This window comes from Toxotes jaculatrix, chromosome 13 (genome assembly GCF_017976425.1).
Source record: "Toxotes jaculatrix isolate fToxJac2 chromosome 13, fToxJac2.pri, whole genome shotgun sequence".
NCBI lineage: Eukaryota > Metazoa > Chordata > Actinopteri > Toxotidae > Toxotes > Toxotes jaculatrix.
Window position 1 is genome coordinate 19,332,840 of NC_054406.1, and position 25,554 is coordinate 19,358,393.

The 25,554-nt window shown below is 43.7% G+C and overlaps 1 protein-coding gene across 1 annotated transcript; it reads right to left on the reverse strand.

Moving 5' to 3' along the window:
* Positions 1 to 320: 320 nt before the first annotated feature.
* On the reverse strand, positions 321 to 12,589 carry hivep3a (HIVEP zinc finger 3a). Its single transcript, XM_041053011.1, has 6 exons — positions 8,623 to 12,589; positions 8,109 to 8,284; positions 5,437 to 5,606; positions 5,277 to 5,351; positions 3,821 to 4,431; positions 321 to 1,649 (listed from the first exon to the last, which is right to left on the reverse strand). The coding sequence occupies exons 1-6, from the start codon at positions 12,499 to 12,501 to the stop codon at positions 1,101 to 1,103; spliced, it is 5,460 nt and encodes a 1,819-aa protein (XP_040908945.1). The 5' UTR covers positions 12,502 to 12,589; the 3' UTR covers positions 321 to 1,100.
* Between the last annotated feature and the right edge of the window lie 12,965 nt (positions 12,590 to 25,554).

Here is a 25,554-nt window from a genome sequence, read left to right on the forward strand (position 1 = left end):
TAAATCCCACTCACCTCCAAGTGTGTTTTTGTTTGGAGACTTAAATCTCACAAAACGTGCAAATATGACCAAAGTCAGAAACCACATTTATAAGTTACAAAAAAAGGTTTTTGTTTTTGGAGTTTGGGTAACCAGAGCCTTTTACTACAAATCACACATTACAGCTTTGTATTTTGTCACTTTTAAATGTGGCTTTCCAACCGTCCAGGCAGTCACTGACTTACATTTTGAAAACTTCTCAGTCGCTGTAACAGACTCAAAAAAAACACACAGGTGTACCACCGTTTTAATATAAATCTGTAAAAATGAGAAGTTTAATGGTAAACATGAAAATGACAGTGATTGTATCATTTATAAAAGCAACAACACAAAAATACATGTATCTGTTTATGAAAAAAACTGTACCGTAGCTACCATGTAGGTGAAACAGGTTTCCTCTGGATATCAAATCATTTGTCAGTGCACTCCAAATGTCTTGATCTGAAACTTCTTTTCTCAAAGATCTTAGAAAAGGAGGTGATCGTAACCCTGCTTCTTCAAACACAAACAAAGACGACAACAACAACAGAAAAAAAAGAAACAACAACTGACAAATAATAAGAAGAAGAATAATCACAGCCTTTAAGAATGACATTTCAAACCACAATCTTGACGTAAAATTGCACTTCAAAATACTGGTCGGGGTGAATAAATATTTGTAGTACCTTTCTATATCCATTTTGGTAATACAGTACATTAACACAGCAATAGTATATTAGAGCTGTCAAAGGGGTTAATAGGGAAACTGATTAAAACTTTGTCTATTTTCATTCCAGCTGCTTTTGCATATAGTACAGAATTTGCATAATAGCACATAAATAAATTAACACCAATGACATCAAACCAGAGGGTAAAAAAAGATTTACAAAACATACTGCATATCTAACATAGTGTCTATATATATATTATTCATATAATTACATAACAGCGTCATTCAAAAGCGGTGCTCAAGTGCTCTTGCCTTTTGTCCTCGGAGTCTGAACCAGAGCGTGCTGCAGGATTTTCACACACAGGCTCTGGTCGTCAGTCTTTTGCACTGTCCCTTCAGACCCTCCCTCCTATCAGAGCTGTGTCTGGGAGGAAGGAGTCTTTTTTTGGCCTTGGGTGTTGTCAGGGTAAACACACCTTTCTGTAACGTGTGTGTCTGTGCTCACCTCTGGACGCCTCGTCTCTGTCCTGGGACTCGATGGTTGCTGGATGCTGAAGCGGCTTTGACTCTTTCTGTGTGACAGAGAGTCAGAGTGGCTGCTCCCAGACATTTCCCCCGATGCCTTGGGGTCCGCTGGGTCGGTTCTGCCACCGGGCGACGTCTCTTTGAGAGTGTCTTGCCGCCGCAGCAGAGGGAACCTTCCCTTCGAAGCGTCACTCAGTCTCCAGGACGTCCCTGGACCTGCGGGGTTAGCCGTGGCTGCTGCAGGGCTGCTCACCAGGCTGTAAAGAGGGAGGGGGGACCTGGGCTGAATCATGTGAATCCCCCCAATGGGAATCAGCAGGCTCGGGGCCCTGCTCGGCTGCTGGGAGTGCAGAGGGAGATGACTCAGGAGGTTGTGGGCTCCCCGAAGCCGCGTGGGATGTGGGGTGATGTGGATCAGACCGACCTCATCCACTGACTGCAACAAAACGAGATGAAATAAAAACCTGAATGGATCTGCTGGGGGAAGTTAGGTCACTACACCAGCGACTGAAGCAGGATACAGTAGAGACAGAAAGTCAGCGAGGCAGATTTAAATGATTAACAACCGTTAATGCTGCACATCAATAGCAGTGACTCAACAATTACTTGGCCTTGGTGCTGAGAAAACAATTCATAAAAGCCAGGATCTGGAGAGGTGCTGAGTTACTGACCTGTGGTGAAAAACATTTTTCATCTCTGGAGGTTGAAAAGCCTCAGTCTTACGCAACAAAAGAACACACTGGATATTACATCAAGAACATTTAGCATGTTTGTGTGTCTCAGTTTGGTCAGAGGTCCAGGCTCTTCACTTGTTTCTTAAATCCCTTTTAAACAGAGGCTGTGAAACGTTTGTTAAACAGAGGTCACTCTGGCCATAGCTAACCAACTACAGGAGCAACAAAGAGCATCCTAGTCTCACCTTGTCTCAGGTGTACCCCAGGACACCGTCACATCACTGCTGGGTGTGGTCACAGGCGCAACTAATTACCCTTTTGACAAGACCCGACAGTGAAGATGAATGTGGTGAAACACTCAGAGAAGCACTGCTTTTCAGTCCGCTGTTAGGTTGCTCTTTAAAGACATCATTATGAGGCAACCTGCCTGAGAGCAAGTGGAATGGGACCACAGACAGGAAACAACAAACATGTCTCCTGGTGAGGAACTGTGGTTGAATCCAAATGTCTGGACTTTCCCACACTTGCAGACTTAGTGAAGTAATGGGCACATTCCTGGGAAGTCTGCGAGGGCAGAGGGCTATCCAGATCCAAAATTCATCAGGTCCATACGGGGCCTCAAGTGCACTTTCTGTGGACTTCCACAGAGTCAACTTAGGACTCTGTGGACGGCTTGAGGCCACCTTTTAAAGTGAGGATCCTCAGTTGGAGATTTGATTAAAGTGTTAATGCCCAAATAATTAGGGAGAGTTTTACTGTCAATACCAACTTAATATCCATCTAGAGTTAGTTAACATCAGCCACCATAAGCTACTGGTCATTCCAGACTAAGTAAAGCTGTGGCAGCAAACGCCTGAGGACACTGAACTGTGTGATTTCAACAGTAAAACTGTTAACAGGCACTAATGAATTAATTAGTGCCTGTTAGATTCTGAATTTTTGATTTCCCCTACATTTGGTTGTTAAAGATACACACTGAGTGGAACATTTTACAGGTGAAATTACAGTGTTACAATGGTGTGAAAAATAATGCTGAAACACAATCGGACTAATAAAAGCAAAATACATGTGTGTGTTCCGAAAATCTACGTGAGAAAGGACATAAAGAAAGTCAAGTGTAGCAGGGTTACATCAGGTCACACATGGATCCATCAAATATTTAGGCATTTAAAAATGAGTGGACAGTTTACAGTTGTAGCTAACATGGACACAACTGCCCTGTAGAGAATGTGAATTAGTATCTACTCCTATGAGACCTATATTAGTGTGGGGAGGAAGTGGTGAGGTTACACCATAACATCACCACAAGTTTGTAGAAGTGTTTTTATTTTATTTTATTTTATTTTATTTTATTTTATTAGGGTGAACTGACATATTCACCCACGGTGTTTTCGACGTGGACATGTGGTTCCAATCTCTGGTATTTAACGATCGGCCTGCTTCTCATTTTATCAGCGGCTGCCCAGGGAAAACATGTTGTGTCTATTTGGGAGCTCTCCTGCATTATTTTAAGGCTGGGAGCTGCAGGCTTGGTTTGACTGATATAAAACAAGAGAGTTGCCTTTCCTTCCTTTTCCAATAAATGTGCGACTTTAAAATAACCTCATATGTACCAGCCTATCTATATTTGTTCTAGGTGTTGACTTACTGGGATTTAACTGAGCCACACAAGATTAGCTTTGTAAGCCAAAAGCTGATTTATTTAAAACTGTAGGCTAAACTAACAGAGATGGATCAAGTCACAGGTGAGTGAAGACTGTGGTTTGAACGTAAGCCACGTTTCGACCAGCGTTAATTATACACACAACGTAAACACAGCGAAATCCAGACTATAACATAAACAAACAAAGAAAAAAATAATGGCTATTATTTGTAGAATATTAAAACAGATGTTTACATCATGTTTTTGGAAGCCAAAGCTGAAGGAACTCACCAGTCTTGCTGTAGACGGTCGGTCCCATGGGTGAAGACACTGAGCAGAGGTGTCTGCTAGGGAGCCCAGAGGCCCAGAGGAGTCCGATCCATGGGGCTGGACTATTACAGGAGAAAGACCTCTAAGGGGGGAGACTGGCCTCAGTGGAGAGGTGGAGACATGACAACCGGATGGGGAGAGGGAGGAAGGAGGACCGGGGGACTGGCGAGGCCTGGGAGAAGCGCTAGGAGGTGGAGACAGCTCCCTTCGTGGAGTCAGGGACTGAGTACTAGGAGAATGGGAGCCTCTGGAGGACACCGAAGCTGAAGCGTCGAGGCGTCTGCGGGCAAACAGGGCCCTCCTGGTCCTGGCCGAGCTCTTCTGGGTAGAGTCCTTGGGGGTGAGTGTCAGCGATCGGCTGGGCTCGGGCTCCATCGGCTGGCCTCCTGAATGAGGTTCCTCACTGTCAGAGGGGGCAGTGTGAGAGCTTTCAGCCAGCTTGGACCTGCTGTCTTCACATCTACCTTCCTTGTCCTTTGCATTGCTGTCCTCATCATGTCCACCTTTCCCCAGATCAGAGTACTGCTGATCTTTTTGTTTATCTGGGAGAACTGATTGGTCTTCACAGACACCTAGGTTAGGGAAAATCCACTTTTCAACACATTTTGCTTCATCTTTACTTTTTTTACTCCACCAACCAACTCCATTCTTTAGTCAAAACAACTCAACAAATTAATCATACAACCGAAACTCATTTGGACTTTTTTTTTAATACCCTGTCAAGCATAAAATTCTGGTAGAAACACATGAAATGTCATGTTGGGTCATTAAATATCTTCCATTTCCTCAATGGACCAATGTGTGTAAATGTCCAGGACATAACATCGGACTGTGCGAGCATTAGTGAGCTGTGCTGTGGCCAGTCACAATCAGCTGAGTACATTACAACGTATGAGAGCCTCTCCCACGTTTCCCGCGTCAAACCTTCTCCCACGCATCTTCCATCTTTTAACTTGTACGCCCAAGACCATGCTATGCTGTGTTTATGTTTCACTCTTAAAGAGACTAATTATATAACTTGACATAATTAGTGCAAAGTGCATAATCCTAAGTCTTCAAACAAGAAAATTCATGAGACTCAAATTACTCAAATAAAGCCAATAATTCAATGTACTCAATCTACTGTGTTTGAAGCAATGAGTGAAAAATTCTGTTTCTACATTTTATCATTTGGTGATACAGTAGAAATGTTCCTCTGACCTTCAGCAGGTTTGCCAGTGTTCACGTTTGACTGACAGCAGAGCCTTCAAGGGCACTGAGGCACAATGTAAACCACAGCTGTATTAACACAGCTCGATACAGCGTCACCGTTTAGTCTTACTGCCAATTTGTCCCATTGTTTACTGGTAGTGCTGCAGCGAAAGAAAGCGCAACATGTGTAACGCAGTCACACATAAAGATAAACAACATAGCATACCTTCACCTGTGTCATCTGGGTAACAACAGGTTTCTTTTCCACGGGGCTTAGATGTCAGGTGTTCGGTGAAATTCCCTGAAAGAACAAAAGAGAAAGTGACGAACTGAGTGAACAGAAGCATCACAGACCTGTGTCAGTGTTTTCCATTGTCTGTCCTCACCTTTGGCTGCGAAAGCAACCTTACAGTGACTGCATTTACGTGGAGGGGATTCTGTGGAGAGGTTGGTGCACTTTTGCAGCACACTGGCTTCCTTAAGGCGGAATCCACAGTCCTCACATTGACACTTGCCTCCATCTCCACCACGCACAACGCCACACTTCTCATTTGATCTGTAGGTGTAAAGAGATCGAGAGGTTTCAGTCTGGTTCTCAGAGCGTTTCCCTGTCAGTTGTCTATTGATGCTGCTCCTCTCAGGACAACGGTGACAATCAATATGAGTGTAACCGGAGCTGACAGACAGGCCGTGGGCCCTTTAGCACCTGTAAGCAGCTTTTTAGTGCCTGTATTTATCCAGTGTAAGTGCACTATCTGTTTGGCCCCTACTACACAGTGAGCTCACACTGTAGCAGCTGGGCCTGGGGTCCAACCCTCCATGTACACTGAGGGTCTCTCAGCGAGGCACCCACTTCAACTTCAACAGAGTCGCTTTCATAAGCCAAAACCAGACCCCCCCCCCCCCCCCCCCCCCCCCCCCCTCCTCCTCTTCCCCCCAAGCACCCCCCCACCGCCTTATAACCCCATCACAGCTCACACTACCACTGAGTCCAAACAAGGGGGAGCCTACGATGTGGCCCAAGGTCGGGGGTTTGCTGCAGCCGGCCAATAAAAACAGCTCAGAGAGGGAGGGAAACCCTGGCCCAGACCAGCTGCTGCTCCAAATAAGCATGAAAAAACACCGAAAATGAAAACACATTCCTACGACAAACAATCGTTCTGATTATAATCGGCTGTTTTTTCTTCTATTTTCACTACAGGCTTCACGGCTGAATAAACTCTCTAGGTATCATAAACGGTGGCTTTTACCGTCTCAGAAAACTTTCAAGTTAATGAAAGAGAAACACTATGCCCGTACACTACACTCTTATGCCATTAAGCAGCTGTATTCATAGGCTGTTCTTGCAATACTCATTCACACCCAAAACCTTAGTCTATGTGCCTTTGCCTTCCCCCTATGCCAGTAATAAAAAAAGGCAACGTTCGACTACCTTTCTGCCTCAGTTTTGTCTTTTTGTGGCTCAGACAGACTGAACAGACGGAGAAGGAGAGAGCGAGCAGGCGTGAGGATGACTCACTCTTTTAGGAAGGCTGTGATGAGCGTCAACATGAGTCACAACGGGGATTTGTTCACAGACACACTCCCAAACCAAAAAGAGACACACAGATGGCATTTCTCTGTACCCCCCACTCCCCCCCACCCTACCCCCCTGCATCCCTGTGCTGCACTGTTTATTTTTGATGGGTATCAAAAGCACTGAGAGTGTCTGGTTTAACCTCACTAAAATTTGATTTGAGAAGATGTGTGTGTGCTGCAGTTAAGAGAAATAAATATCATAGCTGTGTCCAAACAGATTCAAACCATGCATGTTTGCACACTTTAGAGTTTCGGTAACATAAGTCTGTCATTGCCGGTTTTTTCTCGTTTTTTTTTTACCTTTTCAACATGGATTAAATGACTTTCTGATTGTGGTTCTTCCACTGAGTCTATTATTTCCTATATCCAAACACCTTGGGATGTGTTATTGTGCTCATGCTATTGCCACTCACCAAAGAATAACAAGGTAGGCTGCGTTCAAGTCATAAACCCTTTTTCAGTGTTGTTCACATTGTTAGGTCCATTTCAGTGAGAGTTATTAGCTGGTAATACAGCATTAAGTACTGTTGCTATGGTTACTTCTATTTTAATATACCAAATAATATACTGTATTACACTCTGATTTAGAAAACTGGTTAAAATGTCATGGCATGACATTACATGCCAGCCAATCAGAAACGAGTATTTTCTATGCATGACATAAAAAAAGACTTTCACTGTCCACTCATAGTGATTAAGTATATATTTTGACCAGATAGTGATCATCTAGTCATGTTTTTTAAATTAATAACAGTGAGTTTGAGTTTACTACCAAAAGCACCTACAGTAGTCTAATAAATCTAATGTCCTAATACACTGTGTTAACCCTGACAGGCCTAATCCAGGGCTAAATAAATCCCAATATCATACCTTGTTCTGCCTCAGAGTTTAACACTGCAACTAAAGATACAACGATAGTCAATCAATCGATCGATCAATCAATCGGCAGAAAATTATCAGCCAAATATTTCAGAAAGCGATTAATCGTTTGGGTCTTTGAGTCACATCACTGGTTATTCCAATCAGGAGATTAATGATATTCCTTGTCTTTTTATACAATTTGTATGTTTTTTTCAGCCCCACCCTATTCCTCATGGCAGGATGCCTTTTATGACTAATGCTATATGTACATGTCCATATGTAGATGTTCTACGCACTTGACTGGTGTTGTCACTCCATGTGAATGGCTGTGATGGTTTGTATAAATGAATCTCTGCAGGAGCAGAGGAAGCTAGGTAGTTTCCTGGCTTCGGCCCCTAAACAGACGGGCTCTGTTGGTGCAGACAGCCAACCCTTGGCCTCTCCAACATGGTGGACAGACAACAGTTTCCAAAACATACCACACTATGTGATGCAAGCCTTCAACATTGTACGTAATGAGGTACATCAATATAAATATAGACGATATGTCTCCAGTAAAACTAATGTTATCTGCTAATTTTTTTTTTTTACATAGCACTGAGCTATGGGTGACACTCACCCCTCCTCAGATATCCAGACTTCAGGAGGTTGTTGGACTTCCTCCTCCTCCTCCTCCTCTTTCTTCTTCTTCTGATCATCCTTCACCTCTTCCCTGTTTGATCTGATGTCATCTGTTGACTTCTGTCCCTTCCCTGTCCCCTCATGGTCTTTGCTGTTCGACTGGCTGTTGTAGACCTACACTCGAAAGAGACATGGGCAAATTCACCAATTCTGCTCCAGCATGCCCAGGGAGACAAAAATTGGGAATTCTCATTGAACGTTGTGTTTTAAAGCATTTGTTAAAGCACGTTTTTTTTTTTTTTTTTTGCCTTTGTGTGTCATGACTGACCACTGACTCAGTTTAACCTGACTTTGGGGACTACAGGATTACTTAGGTAAAACACAATAACAGTGTGGGCATGTCATGTATCCTCTCTGAGTCCACCGTGTCCTTCTTCATTTTTATTAGTCTAATAATACATTATAATATAGATTAAGAGACAATTATAGTCAGTGGTTAGTGCTGTAATTACCTCCGGGGAGCATGGTCTTTTGTTGTCCTCCTGCTCCATTGACTCAGTTGTCCTGGCTGACATGGGGGATATGGTGTAGATAGAGGGACTGAGCCTCTGCTTACAGTGCAGCAGAGAGAGAGCCATCTTGCTGGAGAGGCCAGGTGGGTTGGGGTCATAGCTGCTCGTGGACCACGATGAATACACTGAGGGCTTCTGTTCATCCAGAGTGGAAGGGTTTGGTTTAATGTAGTTCAAATAGCACCAGCTATTACAGGTGCTGGACAGCAGACTGGGGAATGAAGGTCCAACATGTGTGACGGGAGAACAAACACCTGGTAGACATGGCTGATTCTCCCGTGTGAGCTCCTGATTGCATGCGCCCACTGATGCCTTGTCAACACACCCCACCTCCCTCTCTTCTTCTTCTTCTTTTACTCGTTTCTGCTGCTGTTGTGACTCGAGGGGGAGCTCTATGCTGTTTGAAGGGGAAAGCATGCGCTTGTTGCCCCCTGAGCCTGATAGCCTCAGGCCGTCATCAGACCACAACTGAAAGTCTGGACTTGTGTTCCTGTGGTTTCTGTATTCAGCTGCTGGAATGCCTACGTTGTGTGTAACAGCATCAACTGCCTCCTGGGGTTTAGGGGAGGTGGACTGAGACAGTGTGGTGTATATGGCACATGCTGGGGTGAGGGTGTCTGTTTGGAGACGCACCGCTACTGAAAGAGATGTGACTGGCCTCAGTAATTCCAGACTGGAAGTGATATGAGGGACAGAGTCTGGGACGTGGGAGTGACTTGCTCGAATGTCTGAATAATCATCATGTATGGGAATCTCCAGCTTCAGCCCTGTGGACATGGGGAGGTAGCGAGCTCTGGCTGCCCCTGATGGTCCATGCGTAGGATAGGGCTGTGGGGCTTGGGGAGGGGGCTGTCCTGTATGGATGTGTGAGGCCTCTTCTTTTACAGGCTCTACAGAGGGACCGTGAGTTAGAGAGAGTTCTGTGTTGCCTGTTAGCTGAATATTTTGACTAAGCTTCCACTGAGAGAAGGTCTCTTTGCACTGAGATCTAACTGGATTACGCAAGACTGTGTCACCTGATAAAGGAGAAGCAGGGGACCTACTGCAGCACACAGAGGTGGGGCTTGCTTGAGAGGATGTGCTAGTTGTGACATGTTCAGGACTACGGCTCGGTATGGTACACTGGTCCTCCTCCTCCTCATCTGGATCTCTGACAGCAGTGTGTCTCATAAGGAGACATTTTCTCCTTTCCCTCCAGCCCACTGCGGAGCGCTCAGGGGACAGACTGCTGTAGTCAAAGGACTTGCTGCGGGTCTCAGCCATTAGGACGCTTGGTTGTGGGTCGTGAGGTGCCTGTTCAGATGCTGAGCGCCTCATCTCTCTGTGATGATGCACTCCAGGCACCGTTAGCATGTGAGGAGCTCTTGATCTCCTCAGTGGTGACGATGTTGCTATGTCCATGTCTGATCTGTTTGGTTCCTCAAAGGATGTGGAACGACTGGATGCATAGGACGCACTACTGTCCTGACTAGGGCTACGGGGCAGAGATATAGAGTCAAAACTGGATTCCCCTGAGGACTGGGCAGCCTCAGCTAGACGTAGGCGCTTCTTCTTTGGAGGAAGCTTTTCAATAGGGAGCTGGGCCAGAGAGGGGCTTCTCTGCGGCCACTGAAATTCATCAGCTTTCTCTGAATGTTTTGCTATAGAGGTTGGCTCTACTGAAGTCTCTGTGCTCATGTTGGAGTCCTCTGTCACCAGTATTTCTGGAACTTGCACATTGTGTTGGCGCACCAGCTTTCGGGTCGCTAGTTTTGTCGACTGTTGTTGGGGTTGTTTCTGAGGCACCAGCTGATATTCGTCAGGAGGTGGAGAGTTTTTTGTTGCCTCAGCACCTTGATTCTCACTGCACAAAGATTCTTGTTTTTCAAATGAACTGGTGTGTTGAATTACTGAACAGGTTTGCAGTGTGGGTCTTCTGGGGCCCTCGTACGTTACACTGCTTTCATCTCTACCCTGTCCTGACAGGAGGGCAGGAGAGGGTAATGATGGAGAAGAGGGGTCATCAAATTCAAAACTCTCCTCTTTCCTCCTCTTGCGCACCGCCGAAGCCCCTGCTCTGACTGCATGGTTAATTAGCTGTGAGAACTCCATTTGACTAATTACCACCTCATTTCTAGGATGATGTGCTGAGCACAGGCTTTGCTTGTGTTTCTTATAACCTTCCCAATCTTTGCATCCAGTGCCACAGGCCTCACACTCATATGGCTGGGGTTGACTTTGCTTGTGGTCAGGCACAGTGGTTACGCTGTCAGGGTAAAATGAATGAGAACCCTCGTGTTCCTCTTTTGTAGGTTCGGCACCAAGTGGGATTTCAATAGCTGGCTGCCGTCTTAGCATCCCATAACGACGGGATGCCTGCATTTCCGAAGGCTGTCGTTCATCAAAGGACTGACTTTGGCGGAATTTACTGTGGCCACCACTGGAAGCATCAAATGAACTAGCTGCAGATGGCATTGAGTGACTTCTCACCAGAGGGGCGGTCGATGTTTGGCCAGCTGGCTGCTCCACATTTAGGGACTGGTGATGAAATTTTTCACATGGAACTCCCATGGTGATGGAGCCACTGTTTTTATAGCCCAGATCTCCAGCTTTAGGACTGTGAATGAGTGGTTCTTTCAAAGACGAACTCTTTTGAGACTCTGAACTATTCTTTCTGGAGAGTGAGAATCTCCTTGGTTTTACACTGTCAATTTTACTGGTGTCCACCACTGCCTCGTTGATCGTGATGAGTTTGGTAATATGGTCAATGACCTGCTTCTTGGGCACTGTGAATGGGATGCTTTTGTCCTTCTGACCAGAGGGCTGCTGGTTATGATGACGAGACATCCTCTGTAGGTGTCCGAGACGTCCGTATTTGCCGAGGATGATCTCTGCATAGCTTTTGGCACTTGTGTTCGGGGGACTGTCCTGTGACTGCTCAGTACTTTCAGAGCGAGAGAAATAGCCAGATTCTGTACTGCCTTTACTGCCTAAAATTAGAGACGAGGTCTTATCATCAGATGAATCTTGAGGACCATGTTTTCCTCTGCTCAGACGCAGGGCCAATCTCTTTTTCACCGCGTAGGAGTCATCATTTCCTGCAGTGCAGTCTTTGGCCCTGTCTGTTTCATGACTCTTGATTGAGGCTGCACTGCTTTGTCTTTCTGGATGGGAAGAGGCTGATGACAGCTGTCTGGTTTCATCCTCTGACTCAGTGACTTGCTCCTCTAAAGATCTTGGCTCCCCAAGTGCCAGACCTGCCTTCACCCTGTGGGTATGTGATTTGCGGTGTTTGTACAGGTTACTCTTGGTCTTAAAAGAGAAGCCACATGGGGCACAAGGATAGGGTCTTTCACCCGTGTGGGAGCGAATATGTTTCTGTAGGACACTAGGTTTTGCACACGCACGGCCACAATACGTGCAGACATATTTTCCTGGTCTCTGAGGCTTACGCTCTCGTTTCTGTTTTGGGGTGCCCTCTTGGGTTTCTGGTTTAGACTGGGTTGGACCACCTGCTGAGGAAGGTGGGACGCCTGGTGACAAACTAGAAACTGTGGTTTCTTTTGTTGTTGTTGTTGTTGCTTCATGTTTGTGTTCCAGCACTGTATCTGAGTCAGTGCTCTGCCGCTGGTGCCTGAGACGCTTACGTTCAGGATGCTGTCTTCTGGACTGTTTGGGTTGCTGTAGTGTGCCATGGGGCTTTGGGGAGCCAGTTTGCTGTTGCTGACGGGGCTGGGAGGGAGACTTAGGCTGCAGGCCTCGGTGAGGAGACTCTGGTTGACAATGTTCTTGACCTCCGGACTGCTCCCCAGTCGCCAGGCGACTATGCAAGGTCTCCATAAAATGGAAGGACAGCCTCAGGTAGACACGTGGGGTGCGTCTGCCTGTGTCAGGCTACAGAGTTCAAGCCAAATCATTAACTGGCTACTCAGTTTAATGTGGTAGAGTTCTATCAAATTACATCCACTATAGTTGACGGTCAGACCTCATAATTTTCACTTGTGTTACTAAGACTTTATAGAGTCAAAGAACGCAGCTGTGATATATCACGCGCTGTGGACGACGTCCTCTGCCATGCTGACGTGAAGCATCCCATCATGAATCAGCCAGTCACACACTCTGATGTTCAGCTGATTCAGTTCAAAATATGATTCTTCAATTCTGTCTTCTCAACAGGAAGATCTGTGAAGACAAACAACTCATTACATGGAATAGTGCATATAATTCAGTTTTGAGACACAGATAACCCTCTGACTCTCTTCTCCTCGCTAAATATGGATATTTATGTTTCATGTCTTACATAATCACTGTATGTGTCATAACATTCAGCTTTCACTTTCCCCCGGCTGCTGAACACTTTTAAATTAGGATGGTTTATGTAATGTTTTTTGCATAAACATATATAAGCATGAAGCGAGTAAAAATGATGATTCCTTTAACGTTCCCCAAGACTGTGACAGGAACATTTCAGTAACAGCATAATTTGAAATTGTGGTCTTCAATGATTTCTAATCAACCATGCATTCATTATTTCAAAGCCATGGACTGCAATGTCTTTCTGTTGGACAGCACTATATTACATTGCACACCCACTCCTAAAAAATGAGCCCATCTTCCTGCTGAAAGACAGACCCAAAAAAAAAAAAGATGCCAAATGAAGATGGAGATACAAGATCCTACTGCTTATAGAGGGAGTTACATCATTTCCACCAGTAAATGAATAAGACTTCAGTAAAACATAATTATTCCTATTAAAATTAGTTGTCACAGAAGCACCTTTTTCATTTTAGCTCTTAATGAACTGCTTTGCTTGAAGTTTTCTTTGCATAATTAACTAAGAGACTGTGGCATATGAACCTGACAGTGTGTTAAGATGCTGTAATTAATGCTGCATATTTGACATGTTGTGTCATCCAATATCAGACCACTCTTCCTTGAAAATGATGTTCCTCAGACAGTGCTAAAGTACAAAACTACAGCATTACAGCACATGTGAATGGCTCTACCTGCTTCATTACTTTACAGCGTATGGCTCATTTTCACTGATCAACTGTGATTTATAGATACTTAAAAAGGCCAAGCCGAGTGAAGCCGAGAGATGGCTGTGAGCTGTGAGTGCACACACAAGGTGACTGAGATACTGAAGAAAACTCCCGGTGTTTTTTTGTGCCAGCTTACTGAAACAGTAAACAAGGCATCCCACGCACTGACCAGCTGGTTTCTACACCCACGTTCTGGTGGAAGACGGCAAAGATGCTGGATTATTTCCAAATGACTGATAACAGGTTGACAACCATCTTTGGCTTAACTTGTGGGAACAGTATACATGCCAGTGTTGGATGGATATTAAAGCAATACTTTATAACAAAAAGCAGGAATAATATCTAGGAATATGATTTATGCAGTTTGCAGAAGACCGTTTAGATATGTGTCTTGCTGTGAGACTAGTAAGTGCTAAATGTAGGTCAGACAGGTAGTGTCTGACTAAAACTGGACTAAGAGCTTTTGCAGGAGAGTCAGAAACTCAGCTGTCTTACTGTGAGACGCTCTGAGCGCCCGCATACTCTGCATGTGGGTGACAGTGAGTGGAGTGAAATAAATTTCAGATGGAGCACTTGAAGTATAGAAATGGCACCTTAAACCAAGTGACATATTTTTAAAATCATGCAATGCATGTGTGTCACATTTGTCCCAGGGTGAACCAAGGACTGTTCATTAGTGCTGCCTCTCGTAGTGCAAATGAACGTAGCAGGCCTTCTCTCTACATGGATCCTGTTTTCCCCCGTCCTTGGCTCTCAGCCTCTGTGAAGCCGCTGTAAGCCTTAGCTAGAAAACACATGTCTAGGTGCGATGTTCTCAGTGTTAAAGGCAGACAGCTGTAAGGCAAATGACTACATGTTGAGTAAGAACTGAATATCAGTGTTGTTCTACAGCAACTATTCATCATAAATCAGTACGTCTCTTCTTAAAGGGAAACTCCACCAATTTTACATATCAAAGTCTGTTTATAGGTGTTGAGTACGACTGCACATGTGAAAAAAAAAGTTGTAAAAAGCCCTTTGTTGCTCCAGAGGGAGCTCTGTGATGTCTGATAAATGTTCTCAGTTGACATCTCTTGAATCAGCGTTGGCTGGGGCTGAAGTCTACAAGTCTGAAAATGATAAAAATGGGGTGTGTGGAGTTAGAGAGAAATGAGCTTATAAAATCTCCTCCTCTGTGCTTGAGGCTTGCAGTTTGAGGCTACATTAGCTGCTACTAGCATTACACACCCGTCTGTGGTCTTTTTTTGTCTATCATGAGTCCGACAATGTTACGGGCATGCAATGCTAAATGCTGTTTTCCGCACAGTCGTTGGACATCCTTTCCAAAAAAAACCCCAATGGGCCTTTATCTCAGCAGACATTTTGACATAGGTTATAAAAAATATTTGGCTTATCGCATTTAAGTGGTCCAGTAAAAGCCATGCCAGTGAGTGAGAGGGCACAACAGAAGGTTCATGGAACTGGCACGCTTAAAGGGAAAGCAGGCATCGTTAGTTCAACTAATTGTACCTGTGCTTTTCCTGCTAATGTCTGCCATGAACATTAGCCTACAGAGAGAAACACTGCTGAATGGGTCTCCTCAGGCATTAGGCTGTGATATAAGCAATGTGTGCAAAACAAATATACGCTGTATTTAGTCTGTAAACAGGCTACTCAAATCTGTAAACTACAGTGTACAGTGGCACAATTTAAATCTACAAATCTGTGCAGTGTGGGCATACAATTACAGTTACAGTCTGCAGAGTGCACCTCGAGATAAGTTAAACACAATTCTCTTATATAAACTTGGGAAATGCTGCATCCATTCACACACCACACAGAAAGAGAATATTGTATAAACGGCTTTTTAAAAATCTTGTCAATTTCCTCTTCTCACACTAATGGGCACCCAGCGGTGGTTCCTATGGTAACGGCCCTAAACCATGTGGTAGCAGATGGAAGGAGAGCTGGAGGGCTAAATTTATCTTCCAGCATCCTCACCGACTACAGAGAGAGAGAGAGAGAGAGAGAGAGAGAGGGAGAGAGGGAGGCAGGCGAAGGTGCCTCCCTCACAGAAGCTACAGCTTTTTGTAGAGAGACTGGTGCACATCTCAAAAGAAAATCAATACTTTGGGAGACTTGGATTTGTACTATACACGTACTCCTCCGTTCTTTCAGGGGGAACCAGAAAGGAAAATGCGTGCACGGGGATGACAAAGAACACTGGACCATTCTCCACTCAGCCACAAACACAATTTTAAACCCTTCCTTTGTTGTTTTTCACCTGTTAAACTAAAAAAGTGCAGTATTCCAAAACACAAATAAAACACATTTATGTGTAAAAATATGCCTTAAATATAACTGATTTCTAAAATGAGGTTCCAACTGAAACAATGGCATTCAGAGCATCCGGATGTTGAGGAGAAAAGTAGAAATTTCATCAACAATTTTCTGATAAAACACAATGAAAACAACGTGCTAATCTGGATTTATCTCACCACCATCCTGAATCATCATTTTGCATCTGACCTAAGCAACGCCATGAACGTCCTCATCTGTTGTTGTGTTTCCACCACCATGTCAGCTGAGCATTAGCAACGCTGTCAAATCAGAAACCGCAGCTTCATCAGCAGCCTGATAGCGGCGCTCTCTGGGGACAGAGGAGGAGAGCCCTCTGGGAGTCAGCGCATGCACAGCCATCCCTCTGTCTGTGTGTGTGTGTGTGCCTTGGGAGTGCTCCCCTGTCCACAGGAGGACATGCCAAGCATAGGAGGCTGGATGCACAACACAGGGAGCTCATTCACTCTCACTCTGAGCTGCGAGCTTTAATACATACACAGCCCACGAGCTACTCACTATATGCACTCTCCCTCTCCTTCATTCACACACAGACACACGCGCAGACACACACGAGCACAAACACCCTCACTGCAGAAGCTGCGCTGTCTGCATCTGCCTAAAACGGCTAAAATATTCATTTCAAATGTTCTCTGTTGCTCAGAGTATGATTATTGCTTTTTCCACCATTCACTGCCTCACTGATGAAGCAGCCTTTTGCAACAACAAAGACCTGAATGGAGAAAATCCCCCCCCCCCCCCAGCCCTCACATCACGTCACTAACATCACCTCACACACGTCAAAATCACTGCAGATGACAAAAAGATATCAATGGCATTTCTTTTTTTTACCTGGTAGCAGGTAGTATTGTCCTCCTATTGTGAATGACTGGAAACAGGGAGAGCAGAGACAGTCAGAGAGAGGTGAAGGGAAGGAGAGAGAGAGAAAGGATGAATGAGAGTGACGGAGAAGAGAGAGGGGTAATCGAGTCTCCGCTCTACGTGCACTGGGCTGACAAACAGGTAGCTGAGTATATTATGCGTATGAATGAGGAGGAGGGGACACTCTCTCCCCGTCTATCTCCACCTCTTTCATACACACCCCCCCAACCACCCCCCCTCCAGTGTCTCTCTTTCAGGTCAAAGTGAAGTAGCAGCTCCTTATTTGGAAGTTGACGTAAGCTTGTGTTTCTTTTGGCAGCGGTCTCAGGCTGCACAGCTGGCAAAGCGGTGAGAGGTAGAGGGGCAGGGCGAGTGGTCGGTGTTTTAATTTGACCGGGAGAGGGGGCAGAGGGGGTTATTTCATATTTTTAAAACACAGTTTACCCATTCAGGTCTCATTTTCCAGCATAGGTGGAACGCTATTGCTGCTGCGTTCTGAGAAAACCCTGGAAAATCTGAAAACATATAAGGACCCGCGTGGAAAAAAAAAAAAAAGAGAGAGAGAAAGAGGCACAGGCATTCGGTTTTTAAGAGCAGCTCTGGAGAATGTCCACACACCACAGTGAGAGTGTTCATGCTCCTGCCAGGGGTCCGGCTGAAACAAGTCCAGGCAACTCTGACATCACTCTCTGCTCTTCTATGCCATGCCTCCCCCCAACACACACACAGACACACACAGACACACACACACACAGCTACACTAACTGACTTTTCTCAGCAGGCTGAAAGCTTGCAAACATGTGGAGCATTGAGGGAATACCAGCCGGCGGGATGAAGGCAGGCGGTCAGCCGCTCATCTGGACGGGTGTGAAAAGAGGAAGCTAAGAGGGGAATGGAAGAGAGCCCAGGGTGTCCATCCTGCACCAGGCAACAGAGAGTCCTTGTGACTAGGACTCGACATTTGAAAGTGGAATGTGAAAGCCAGCGCTGACACTGAAATCTCTGGATTAAGGCTCATGATGGACAATTTTATCCCAGTCAATAAAGCATTTGAAACAACACTGAGACAATTATCCAAACACAAATGTCACAACTAAAACAGCTCTGAGCTACAGGCCATCATCATTTTCACAGTATTATCAATCTACTACACTACCTGCAAGTTTGCACACACACACACCCAGTATTAAGTATGTTTCTAACCACTTGTTGTTATTATTGTTATTATTATTTTTGGCATTTCAACCCTTTAATTTTACTTTTGACAGCGACAGTGGGGAGTGTCAGGAAAGACCAAGGAGAGAGAGGGGCTGACATGTATCAAAGGGGCGCTGCGGTAAGGCCTCAGCCTCGATACGTGGTACACAGTTAACCAGGTGAGCTACTGATGCAATCCCCTGTTTCTATGTGCATGAAAAAGTGGAACAAAAAAAAAAAGCTGAAATCATCCATCACTTTTTCCACATGATTTTCTTTCGTTTGACATTTGACTGGTGCTCTTATAGCTATATTATAAGTGGATGGAGAATTCACACTACCAGCTGTTTATCTTGATAAGTCAATTCTTCATATTCATACAACAGAATATTTTCTTTCCAAGGGTTAGTTGAAACAAATGCCCTCATAATAACCCTTCTGATTACCTACAGTTAGCAGCTAATGTTACTCTAACTACTTTTAGAGACTGCAGCTAATTATATTTTTACATTATCGACCAGCTCATCTTGCTTTACAAATATCCTAATACAGTGCAAGTGAACAAAGACTACTTTTGTGTTGGAGGGCTAGGAGAAAGGGAAATGTCCACATATTAGCTTTTCTAGCCCTAGCAGCCAATGTCATATTAGCAGCTTTTAGCAACCAAGGCAAACATTATTTAACAACGAAACAGTGTCAGGGTTGTTAAGCACTCGTTTGTCAGCTGCTTTTGCATTTATTTTATCACTAAGTAATTTCAGAGCCCTGTTGACAACCACATCTACACTTCCTGTCTGCTTGCATCTGCAGGCTATGACAGTAAAGAGAGAGCTGAAAAGATTAACACATGATAAAAATCAACCTAAAGTAATAAGTGTTTCTACGTACATACTGTGTGTTTATGACCAGCAACATAATGTTATTTGCTATTTAGATGCGCTCAATGTGGCTAATATATATTTATTGCCTTTAAGCTATTCGTATGATGTGCAAAACCCTACAATGTGTGTATTTCAACAATCATCATGTCAGTTATTTTCTTCATGGTGAAATGAGTATGAGATTGACTTGAAACCGGCTCATTGTCAGTAATACATTATATAAAACTGACCCTCAATCTGCCATAAATAATCCACACACCCTGCAAAGATCTCATGAGCACCCACAGTGAATTGCCACTCGTGGTCTCCTATAAACAGTTTTTGACTGTATATCACAACTTTGGTTTGGTTTAAGTGTCAGAACGTTTGGTCTACAGCTGAAAATAATGATTATTTTCATGATAGATTCATTTTTTGATTATTTTCTTGATTAACTGATTAATAGTTAAAAGGGAAACATGTACAGTACAGTGCACTGTGAATCTGTGCCACAGATTTGTACTGTGTATGTAGAAAACTCAGTTCTTGGTGGTCTGGATTTGAATGTGTAATAGTTTTCCAGAAAATACAATAATCCTGTATTGTATAATTATTTGGTTTTTGGAAACACCTAGGAACTCTGCCTCCCACAATGGGTGGTAAAATCTTCCCATATTGGATTTAACTGTTATGAAATATAATATAGTAACAGAAATAAGCACGGTTAATAGCTGTGATCAGGACCCAAGTCATTTTGGAAACAGAGCTCTGACTTTGAAGTGGTTCTTAATGTATAAAAGTGAGTAGAAACGTTTTTTTATTTCACTATTTAAACCACTGCTCGGACTCGCTGAACTCCTGTCTATATATATTTCCAGTAATACATGCATTACTAGGCATGAACGGCCTTAGTAATATGGTGACGATATGGTGCAAATGTTTGGTCACAGCCATAACTGACACAGAAAAACATAATCACTGCAAGACAATAATTTGATGTGAGCTGCAAATTGCCCCTGGTTGTTCACAGCAAATATCTGGGTATATTTAACATCGAACATTTAACTTGTGCAAGGAGAGACTGAGAATATTTTTGTTATCCTATGTTTTTATGACAAACACCTCACACACACACCTCACGCCATTGATGAGAAATGACTGTTTACTGAGGCCTAAATCTGCTGAAAATAAAGGTGGTTATTGCTTTCAACATATTTTGGTTTGTTGTCATATTTTTTTGAGTACGACATGAAGACTAATATTGGCTCAGTAAATCAGTCTTACTCCACTTGTCAGCCTTTCTGTAGGTGACAGAGCCGCCAGTGTCGAGCTCATTCACAGGGGAGGTTTGCCTCTGTGCAGCTGGGCCTTGTCTGCATGGCCTTGTCACACTGCGAACATCATGCTACCAAACACGTTTCCTCAACAGCAATATTTCTTTTTGTTAGGAACGCAGGACGAGAGAGGGATGAAAACAAAAAGATAACGCTGTCCTCTTTTCTCTAAGCCCAACGCTGTGAACTCATTTTGTACCTCCAGCTACACAATACATTAACATTTAGCAGGGCTGAATAGAAATGATGGGGCTATTTTTAAAGATGCAGATATAGAGGGTGGATCGGCCCGATTTCGGTTTAGCCACCATTTGTTTGCAAAGTAGTGTTTACCGACAAAAGCCAACATAAACCTGTGGCGGGAAAGAAAGGGTCTTTTAAGGGAAAAAGCACAAACTACTGCTTTTCTGAAATTGAAAGTGTTTTGTTCGTATTGTTGCTTTTTGACTTACTGTATTATAATCACCAACAGAAGATCCTACCTAACCCATCTTTTTTATTTACCACTGCATCCCTTGTTATTGTGTGAACTGCTGTGTAATTGCAGCATGACAAAAGGTTGTGTGTATGTAAAACTCACCATTTATGGAAGGTCATGCTTAAAACAGGTCAAGCACTTTACCTCTATCAACACTGCTTTACAGAACGCTAAGCAGCACTAAAACCCTGTTCTAAACCAGTGTGAACCACGGCCTTGTGTAGCGCTTTACTTTTATAAAATGTTTACTACATGTACCTGACAAAGTTTCATAAAATTAACAGAAAACAACAAAAAAATAACAGTCAGTCCTCCACTGACCATTCTACATTTCTACAGCAACATTTTGCAGAACAGTTGTTAAGGAACACACTGTGTAAAGCATGCTTTAAGGTTGGACTGATTATTAACATGTATCTGGATCTCATAATTAGTTGTGCAGTTGTTGAAGTAGTGATCAATTATGTTAGCACTTCTCTTTTTACTGGGCTAACCCTAACCCTGGGCTGTTTGACTCTGGACAGGTGGTTTTCATTGCATGGGGAAAGAATATTGCAACACCACCTTCAACTGGTTGTAGTTTTTGCATGAGACAGATTCTAGGGGCCATTACTGACGGGGTTTCTCTTGCCTTGTCACAGGTGTGTGTACATGACTACAGCTTTGAACGTGGCTCAGCCAATCACAATCGAGGAGCACACCTGTGCATTTCATAAGTAGAATTCAACAAAATTTGAATGAAAATACGACAATAGCTTAATCAGGTCTGATTAAACCACAAACACACAGGAAAATATTGATCAGAGCAGTTTTAAGGTACGTTAGCAGATGTGTTATACAGTAGATTTTTGGATCCCACTGTATTTTTATATTATATATGTTTCTCTGCAGGTTTTATAGATAGTTACCATAAGTAAAACCCCACAGAAACACAAGGAAATTGTTTCTCTGCCTAGACATGACTCGTTGTAGTCTACACAGAAGGCTACGCTGCCACAATACATGAAGGGAATCGTCAGGGACCACACAATATCTGATTTTACCTGAAAGGCAAACAATGGCAAATAGCTCTGTCTGACCCTGGTTGGTTGGGGTTGAGTGTCAGCGGGAGCATCCAAGCTTAGGACAGTGCTGGCTCCATCCTGCAGTGCCACAGAGGGAGTTTCTGGGCACCGTGCCACCTGTCAGAGGAGAGAAAACACAGGCAGTGTCCTCCACAGCAGTCCGGGGATTCACATATAGCCCTGAAACCCCACAGAGACAGCAGAATCTGTCGCTGCAACAGTGCGGGGTGGTTTTCACCGAGTCAGCCTGTAGTTCTTTATGACCTCTGAAATGAATTATTACTCTGTTTAAAATGTGGGACTGCGTGTTTCATGTAAAACACGCCTGTAGGGAGTGCAGACTGTAGACTACGAGTATAGTGAGCAAAGAAGAAGAGGGCCTTTTTCATGTACAGTGTGTGTGTACCTGAATATAAAAATAACAATGTGTCTGCTGGACCTTTCTGAAACAGTTTGATGTGTACCTTTTCACATGTTTGTGCATGTGTGTGTAAACCCAGCCAATAAATCCCAACATGCAACCATAAACCACAGCTCCCCTTGCCTCCCTCCAGACGGCCAGCCACAGACAACCCCGCCACAGTCCGTGGAGGGAAACAGCCATCTAAAAACTGTCTGAACAAAAAAGGCTCCACTTGCTGGATGACCTGACTTCCCAACATGTTGACAGAGTCTGTGCAGAGCTCAGCTGTGACGGGTGGTGCTGCTTCAAACCCTACTGCCAAATGTTCCAATAACATACTAATTCCATATATGTACAACTGTACCTTTATGGGCTGAACAGGCCTGTGTATGTATCCAGGGTGCAGTAATTAAGATTTTTACTGTGCTCCACAGCTCTGTGACTGTAATACACCTTCCCTCCTAATTCTACACACCATGCACAATGATACATTTACATTTGGAAAGAGGTAGCCTGCCCATGGAAGCTCCCCACCTCATGTCTGGGGACCCAACTCTCTTCCCATTGGTTCACAAACCTGGGGTCCCCAGACGTGAGGTCCGGCCCCATCTCAGTTTACATGGCGTCCAGGAAGTCACTGCTCGTGGCCATGAAACAGGCCAGCACATTTCCTCTGCAACGTGCCGCTTTCACATTCGTTTGTGTTTTTGTTTCATTATGAATTATAAGTTGTTGTTTTGGTGTATCTGACCATTATTTTACCATCTATGAATTGTGTGTCACTAACACCCGAGTGTTAGTGACACACATCAGCAACGCTGCCATTTTCTCACAGTTTATAGACAAAGAATAAGAACTGACAGCGAAGTTTCCAACCAGTTATACCTGATGTAACATGCTTTCATATCATAAATAAATATGGACAAATGCTTCCTTGTCTTTGTCACAATGTAAAGGAAGCTGATGTGCATCGACAGATGTGCAGCATGGACCACCAAAGCGTTAACCAATCCCTTAACAGTTTCAGTCAATCATGCTCCGCATACTGATCTGCACGGGTGGTCCACCACCGAGGCCCTATTTTGAGCCAGGAAAAACCCTGCTTACAGGCCACTGGAAGCTGTGCCAGACACTGGCTGATGCTGCTGCAGTTCCTTGGTCAGCAGCGCAGGATGATAAAAGTCAATACTTCACAGCCTTCAATTACAGAACCAGCAGAGAAGAGGGTTCAAATAATTAGCCACATACTGTACGTGTGACATGGTTTATAATAATAATAATTCTGATTATTGTAGTATTAAAGCCACAGAACTTGTGTTTAACAGAATTCATACACGCACTTGAGATTTCTTTCCTGCTCTTCAAACTTCACCATCACCAAAGTATATCCTATGGCTAAACCGAGGGTAATCACTCTATAAATAAAAACAGTGCTGTGTTGATATTTACTGTCAGAGACTCACTGACAAAAGGTTCATTTACTGAAAAGTGGAAAAAAATATATATATTTAGAGCAGCAGCAAACCAAATCAGGAACAAGGAAAGAGGCACAAAGAGTCACAGAATGGGAGGCATTGTGCAAGCGAAGAGAAAACAAGTTGAAAACGTTGAGAGGAAATGCCAAATATAGGAGAAATGACCAGCCGCTCGCTATATCTGTCCCCACATCTAAGTTAGGCTGTTTCTACAAGTGTTTGTGGTTTCAGGGTGTGAGTGTGGGTTTCACTAAGGCCTCTGGCTGAAAGTGTGACACTGTTTGCATACACTCATCACCATTGTGATGACAAAGTCATACTCCTAAAGGCAACACCTGCAGTCAAAGGAAGAGCCTACATCTCTGAAAGTAGTGGGAATCAATATTTCTGTGTTTAATTCTTGGAAACAGAAAAAGATTCATACTGCCCAACATACAGAATTGGGAAAACTAGCAAACAGAATTCCTGTTTGAGGTGCTTGCTTTGAGATGGGATTCATTCAAAAACATTAACAATCTTATAGCAGGAAATCTCTTATAGCTTTTTTACAGCAACTCCAGAGTTTTGCTTCTTTAATTTCAGGTTCTGTTACATCCGACACAAACTATTTGGATTCTGCTTTACTAACGTAATACCATTTTGGATGTTATATTCATGAATGTAATTAAGTTCAACTATGATCGATGAGATTTATACAGGAAGTGGCCCTAGGGATGCTGGGACACTGTGATGTGATACCTATGGCTACAAATCATTCAGAAATGTTTTATATTAGTGCTAATATGATACCTCAGTATTGGAATTAATTCTAGGACAACTTTAACATAACAGTAAAACGATTTTGTACAGCTCTGCTGATTAGCCGATCCCCATGGCTTTGCTCATTAGTGTATTTATACATTAGCTTAGTTTGCTGATGGGTCAATACGCCATTCAGTGGCTCAATCAATGGCTTTTTGTTGTCAGATCTTAAATGCTGTTGCACAGCTGTGATGTGGTCTGCACCAAAAGCACCGAGCTCCTAATGAAAGTGCTTTGGCTTGGTAAGAAGAGCCGGTGGCAGAGGCTGAGATGCCATAAAGATGTTTCAAACCCAATCACTACCGATATCAGAGCGGTGAGAGAGAGCACGGTGCATCAGAGCATGAAAAGAGCCAGGGAGAGAAGCTAGATCAGGGAGCTAATGGAAACCAGTGAATAGCTGATAACAACCACATGCAAAGTCTTCACAGGAGCCTGAATGCGTGCAGCGGGCAGTAACTCTGCATGATGTGATATAACTCAGATGGATCAATACTAACGCTGTTGAGCCTGATGCATCTGGCTGAGCTGTGCGCTGGGTTAAGCAGGATACAGAGTACAAAAGTACATCCTAGCCTGCTTTTATTTCAAGCAACAACAACAACAACAAAAAAGAGTGGCTGACCTTTTGTGCATCCACTTCATTAATACACAGTTTATTTCTGAGGCCAGAATGCCAATTTTTGCAGAAAACAGTTCAGATAAAACTCATCCAACTTTTTTTTTATCTTTTTTTTTTTTCCTTGAGCTGGACTGTAAATGCAAACCAATCTGCTTGGATCTCAAGGTGATGTAATGCAGGGAGAGAGCAGCCATATGTTCTCTTATTTCACCAACAGTGAATCAACAGACAGGGAGGAAGCAGTCTGCCAAAGAGCCTGCCTGTCCAGGAATCTATATCTTCCACACAGAGAGACAAGGAGAATCTAGTGTTACTTTGGGCAGCGGTAATATTTTGACATACACTCACGATGCAAAGCAATAATTGAGATGTGGCTGCAAATGATACTAAGGTCTGCCTGTAGGTACCAGCTGAGTCAG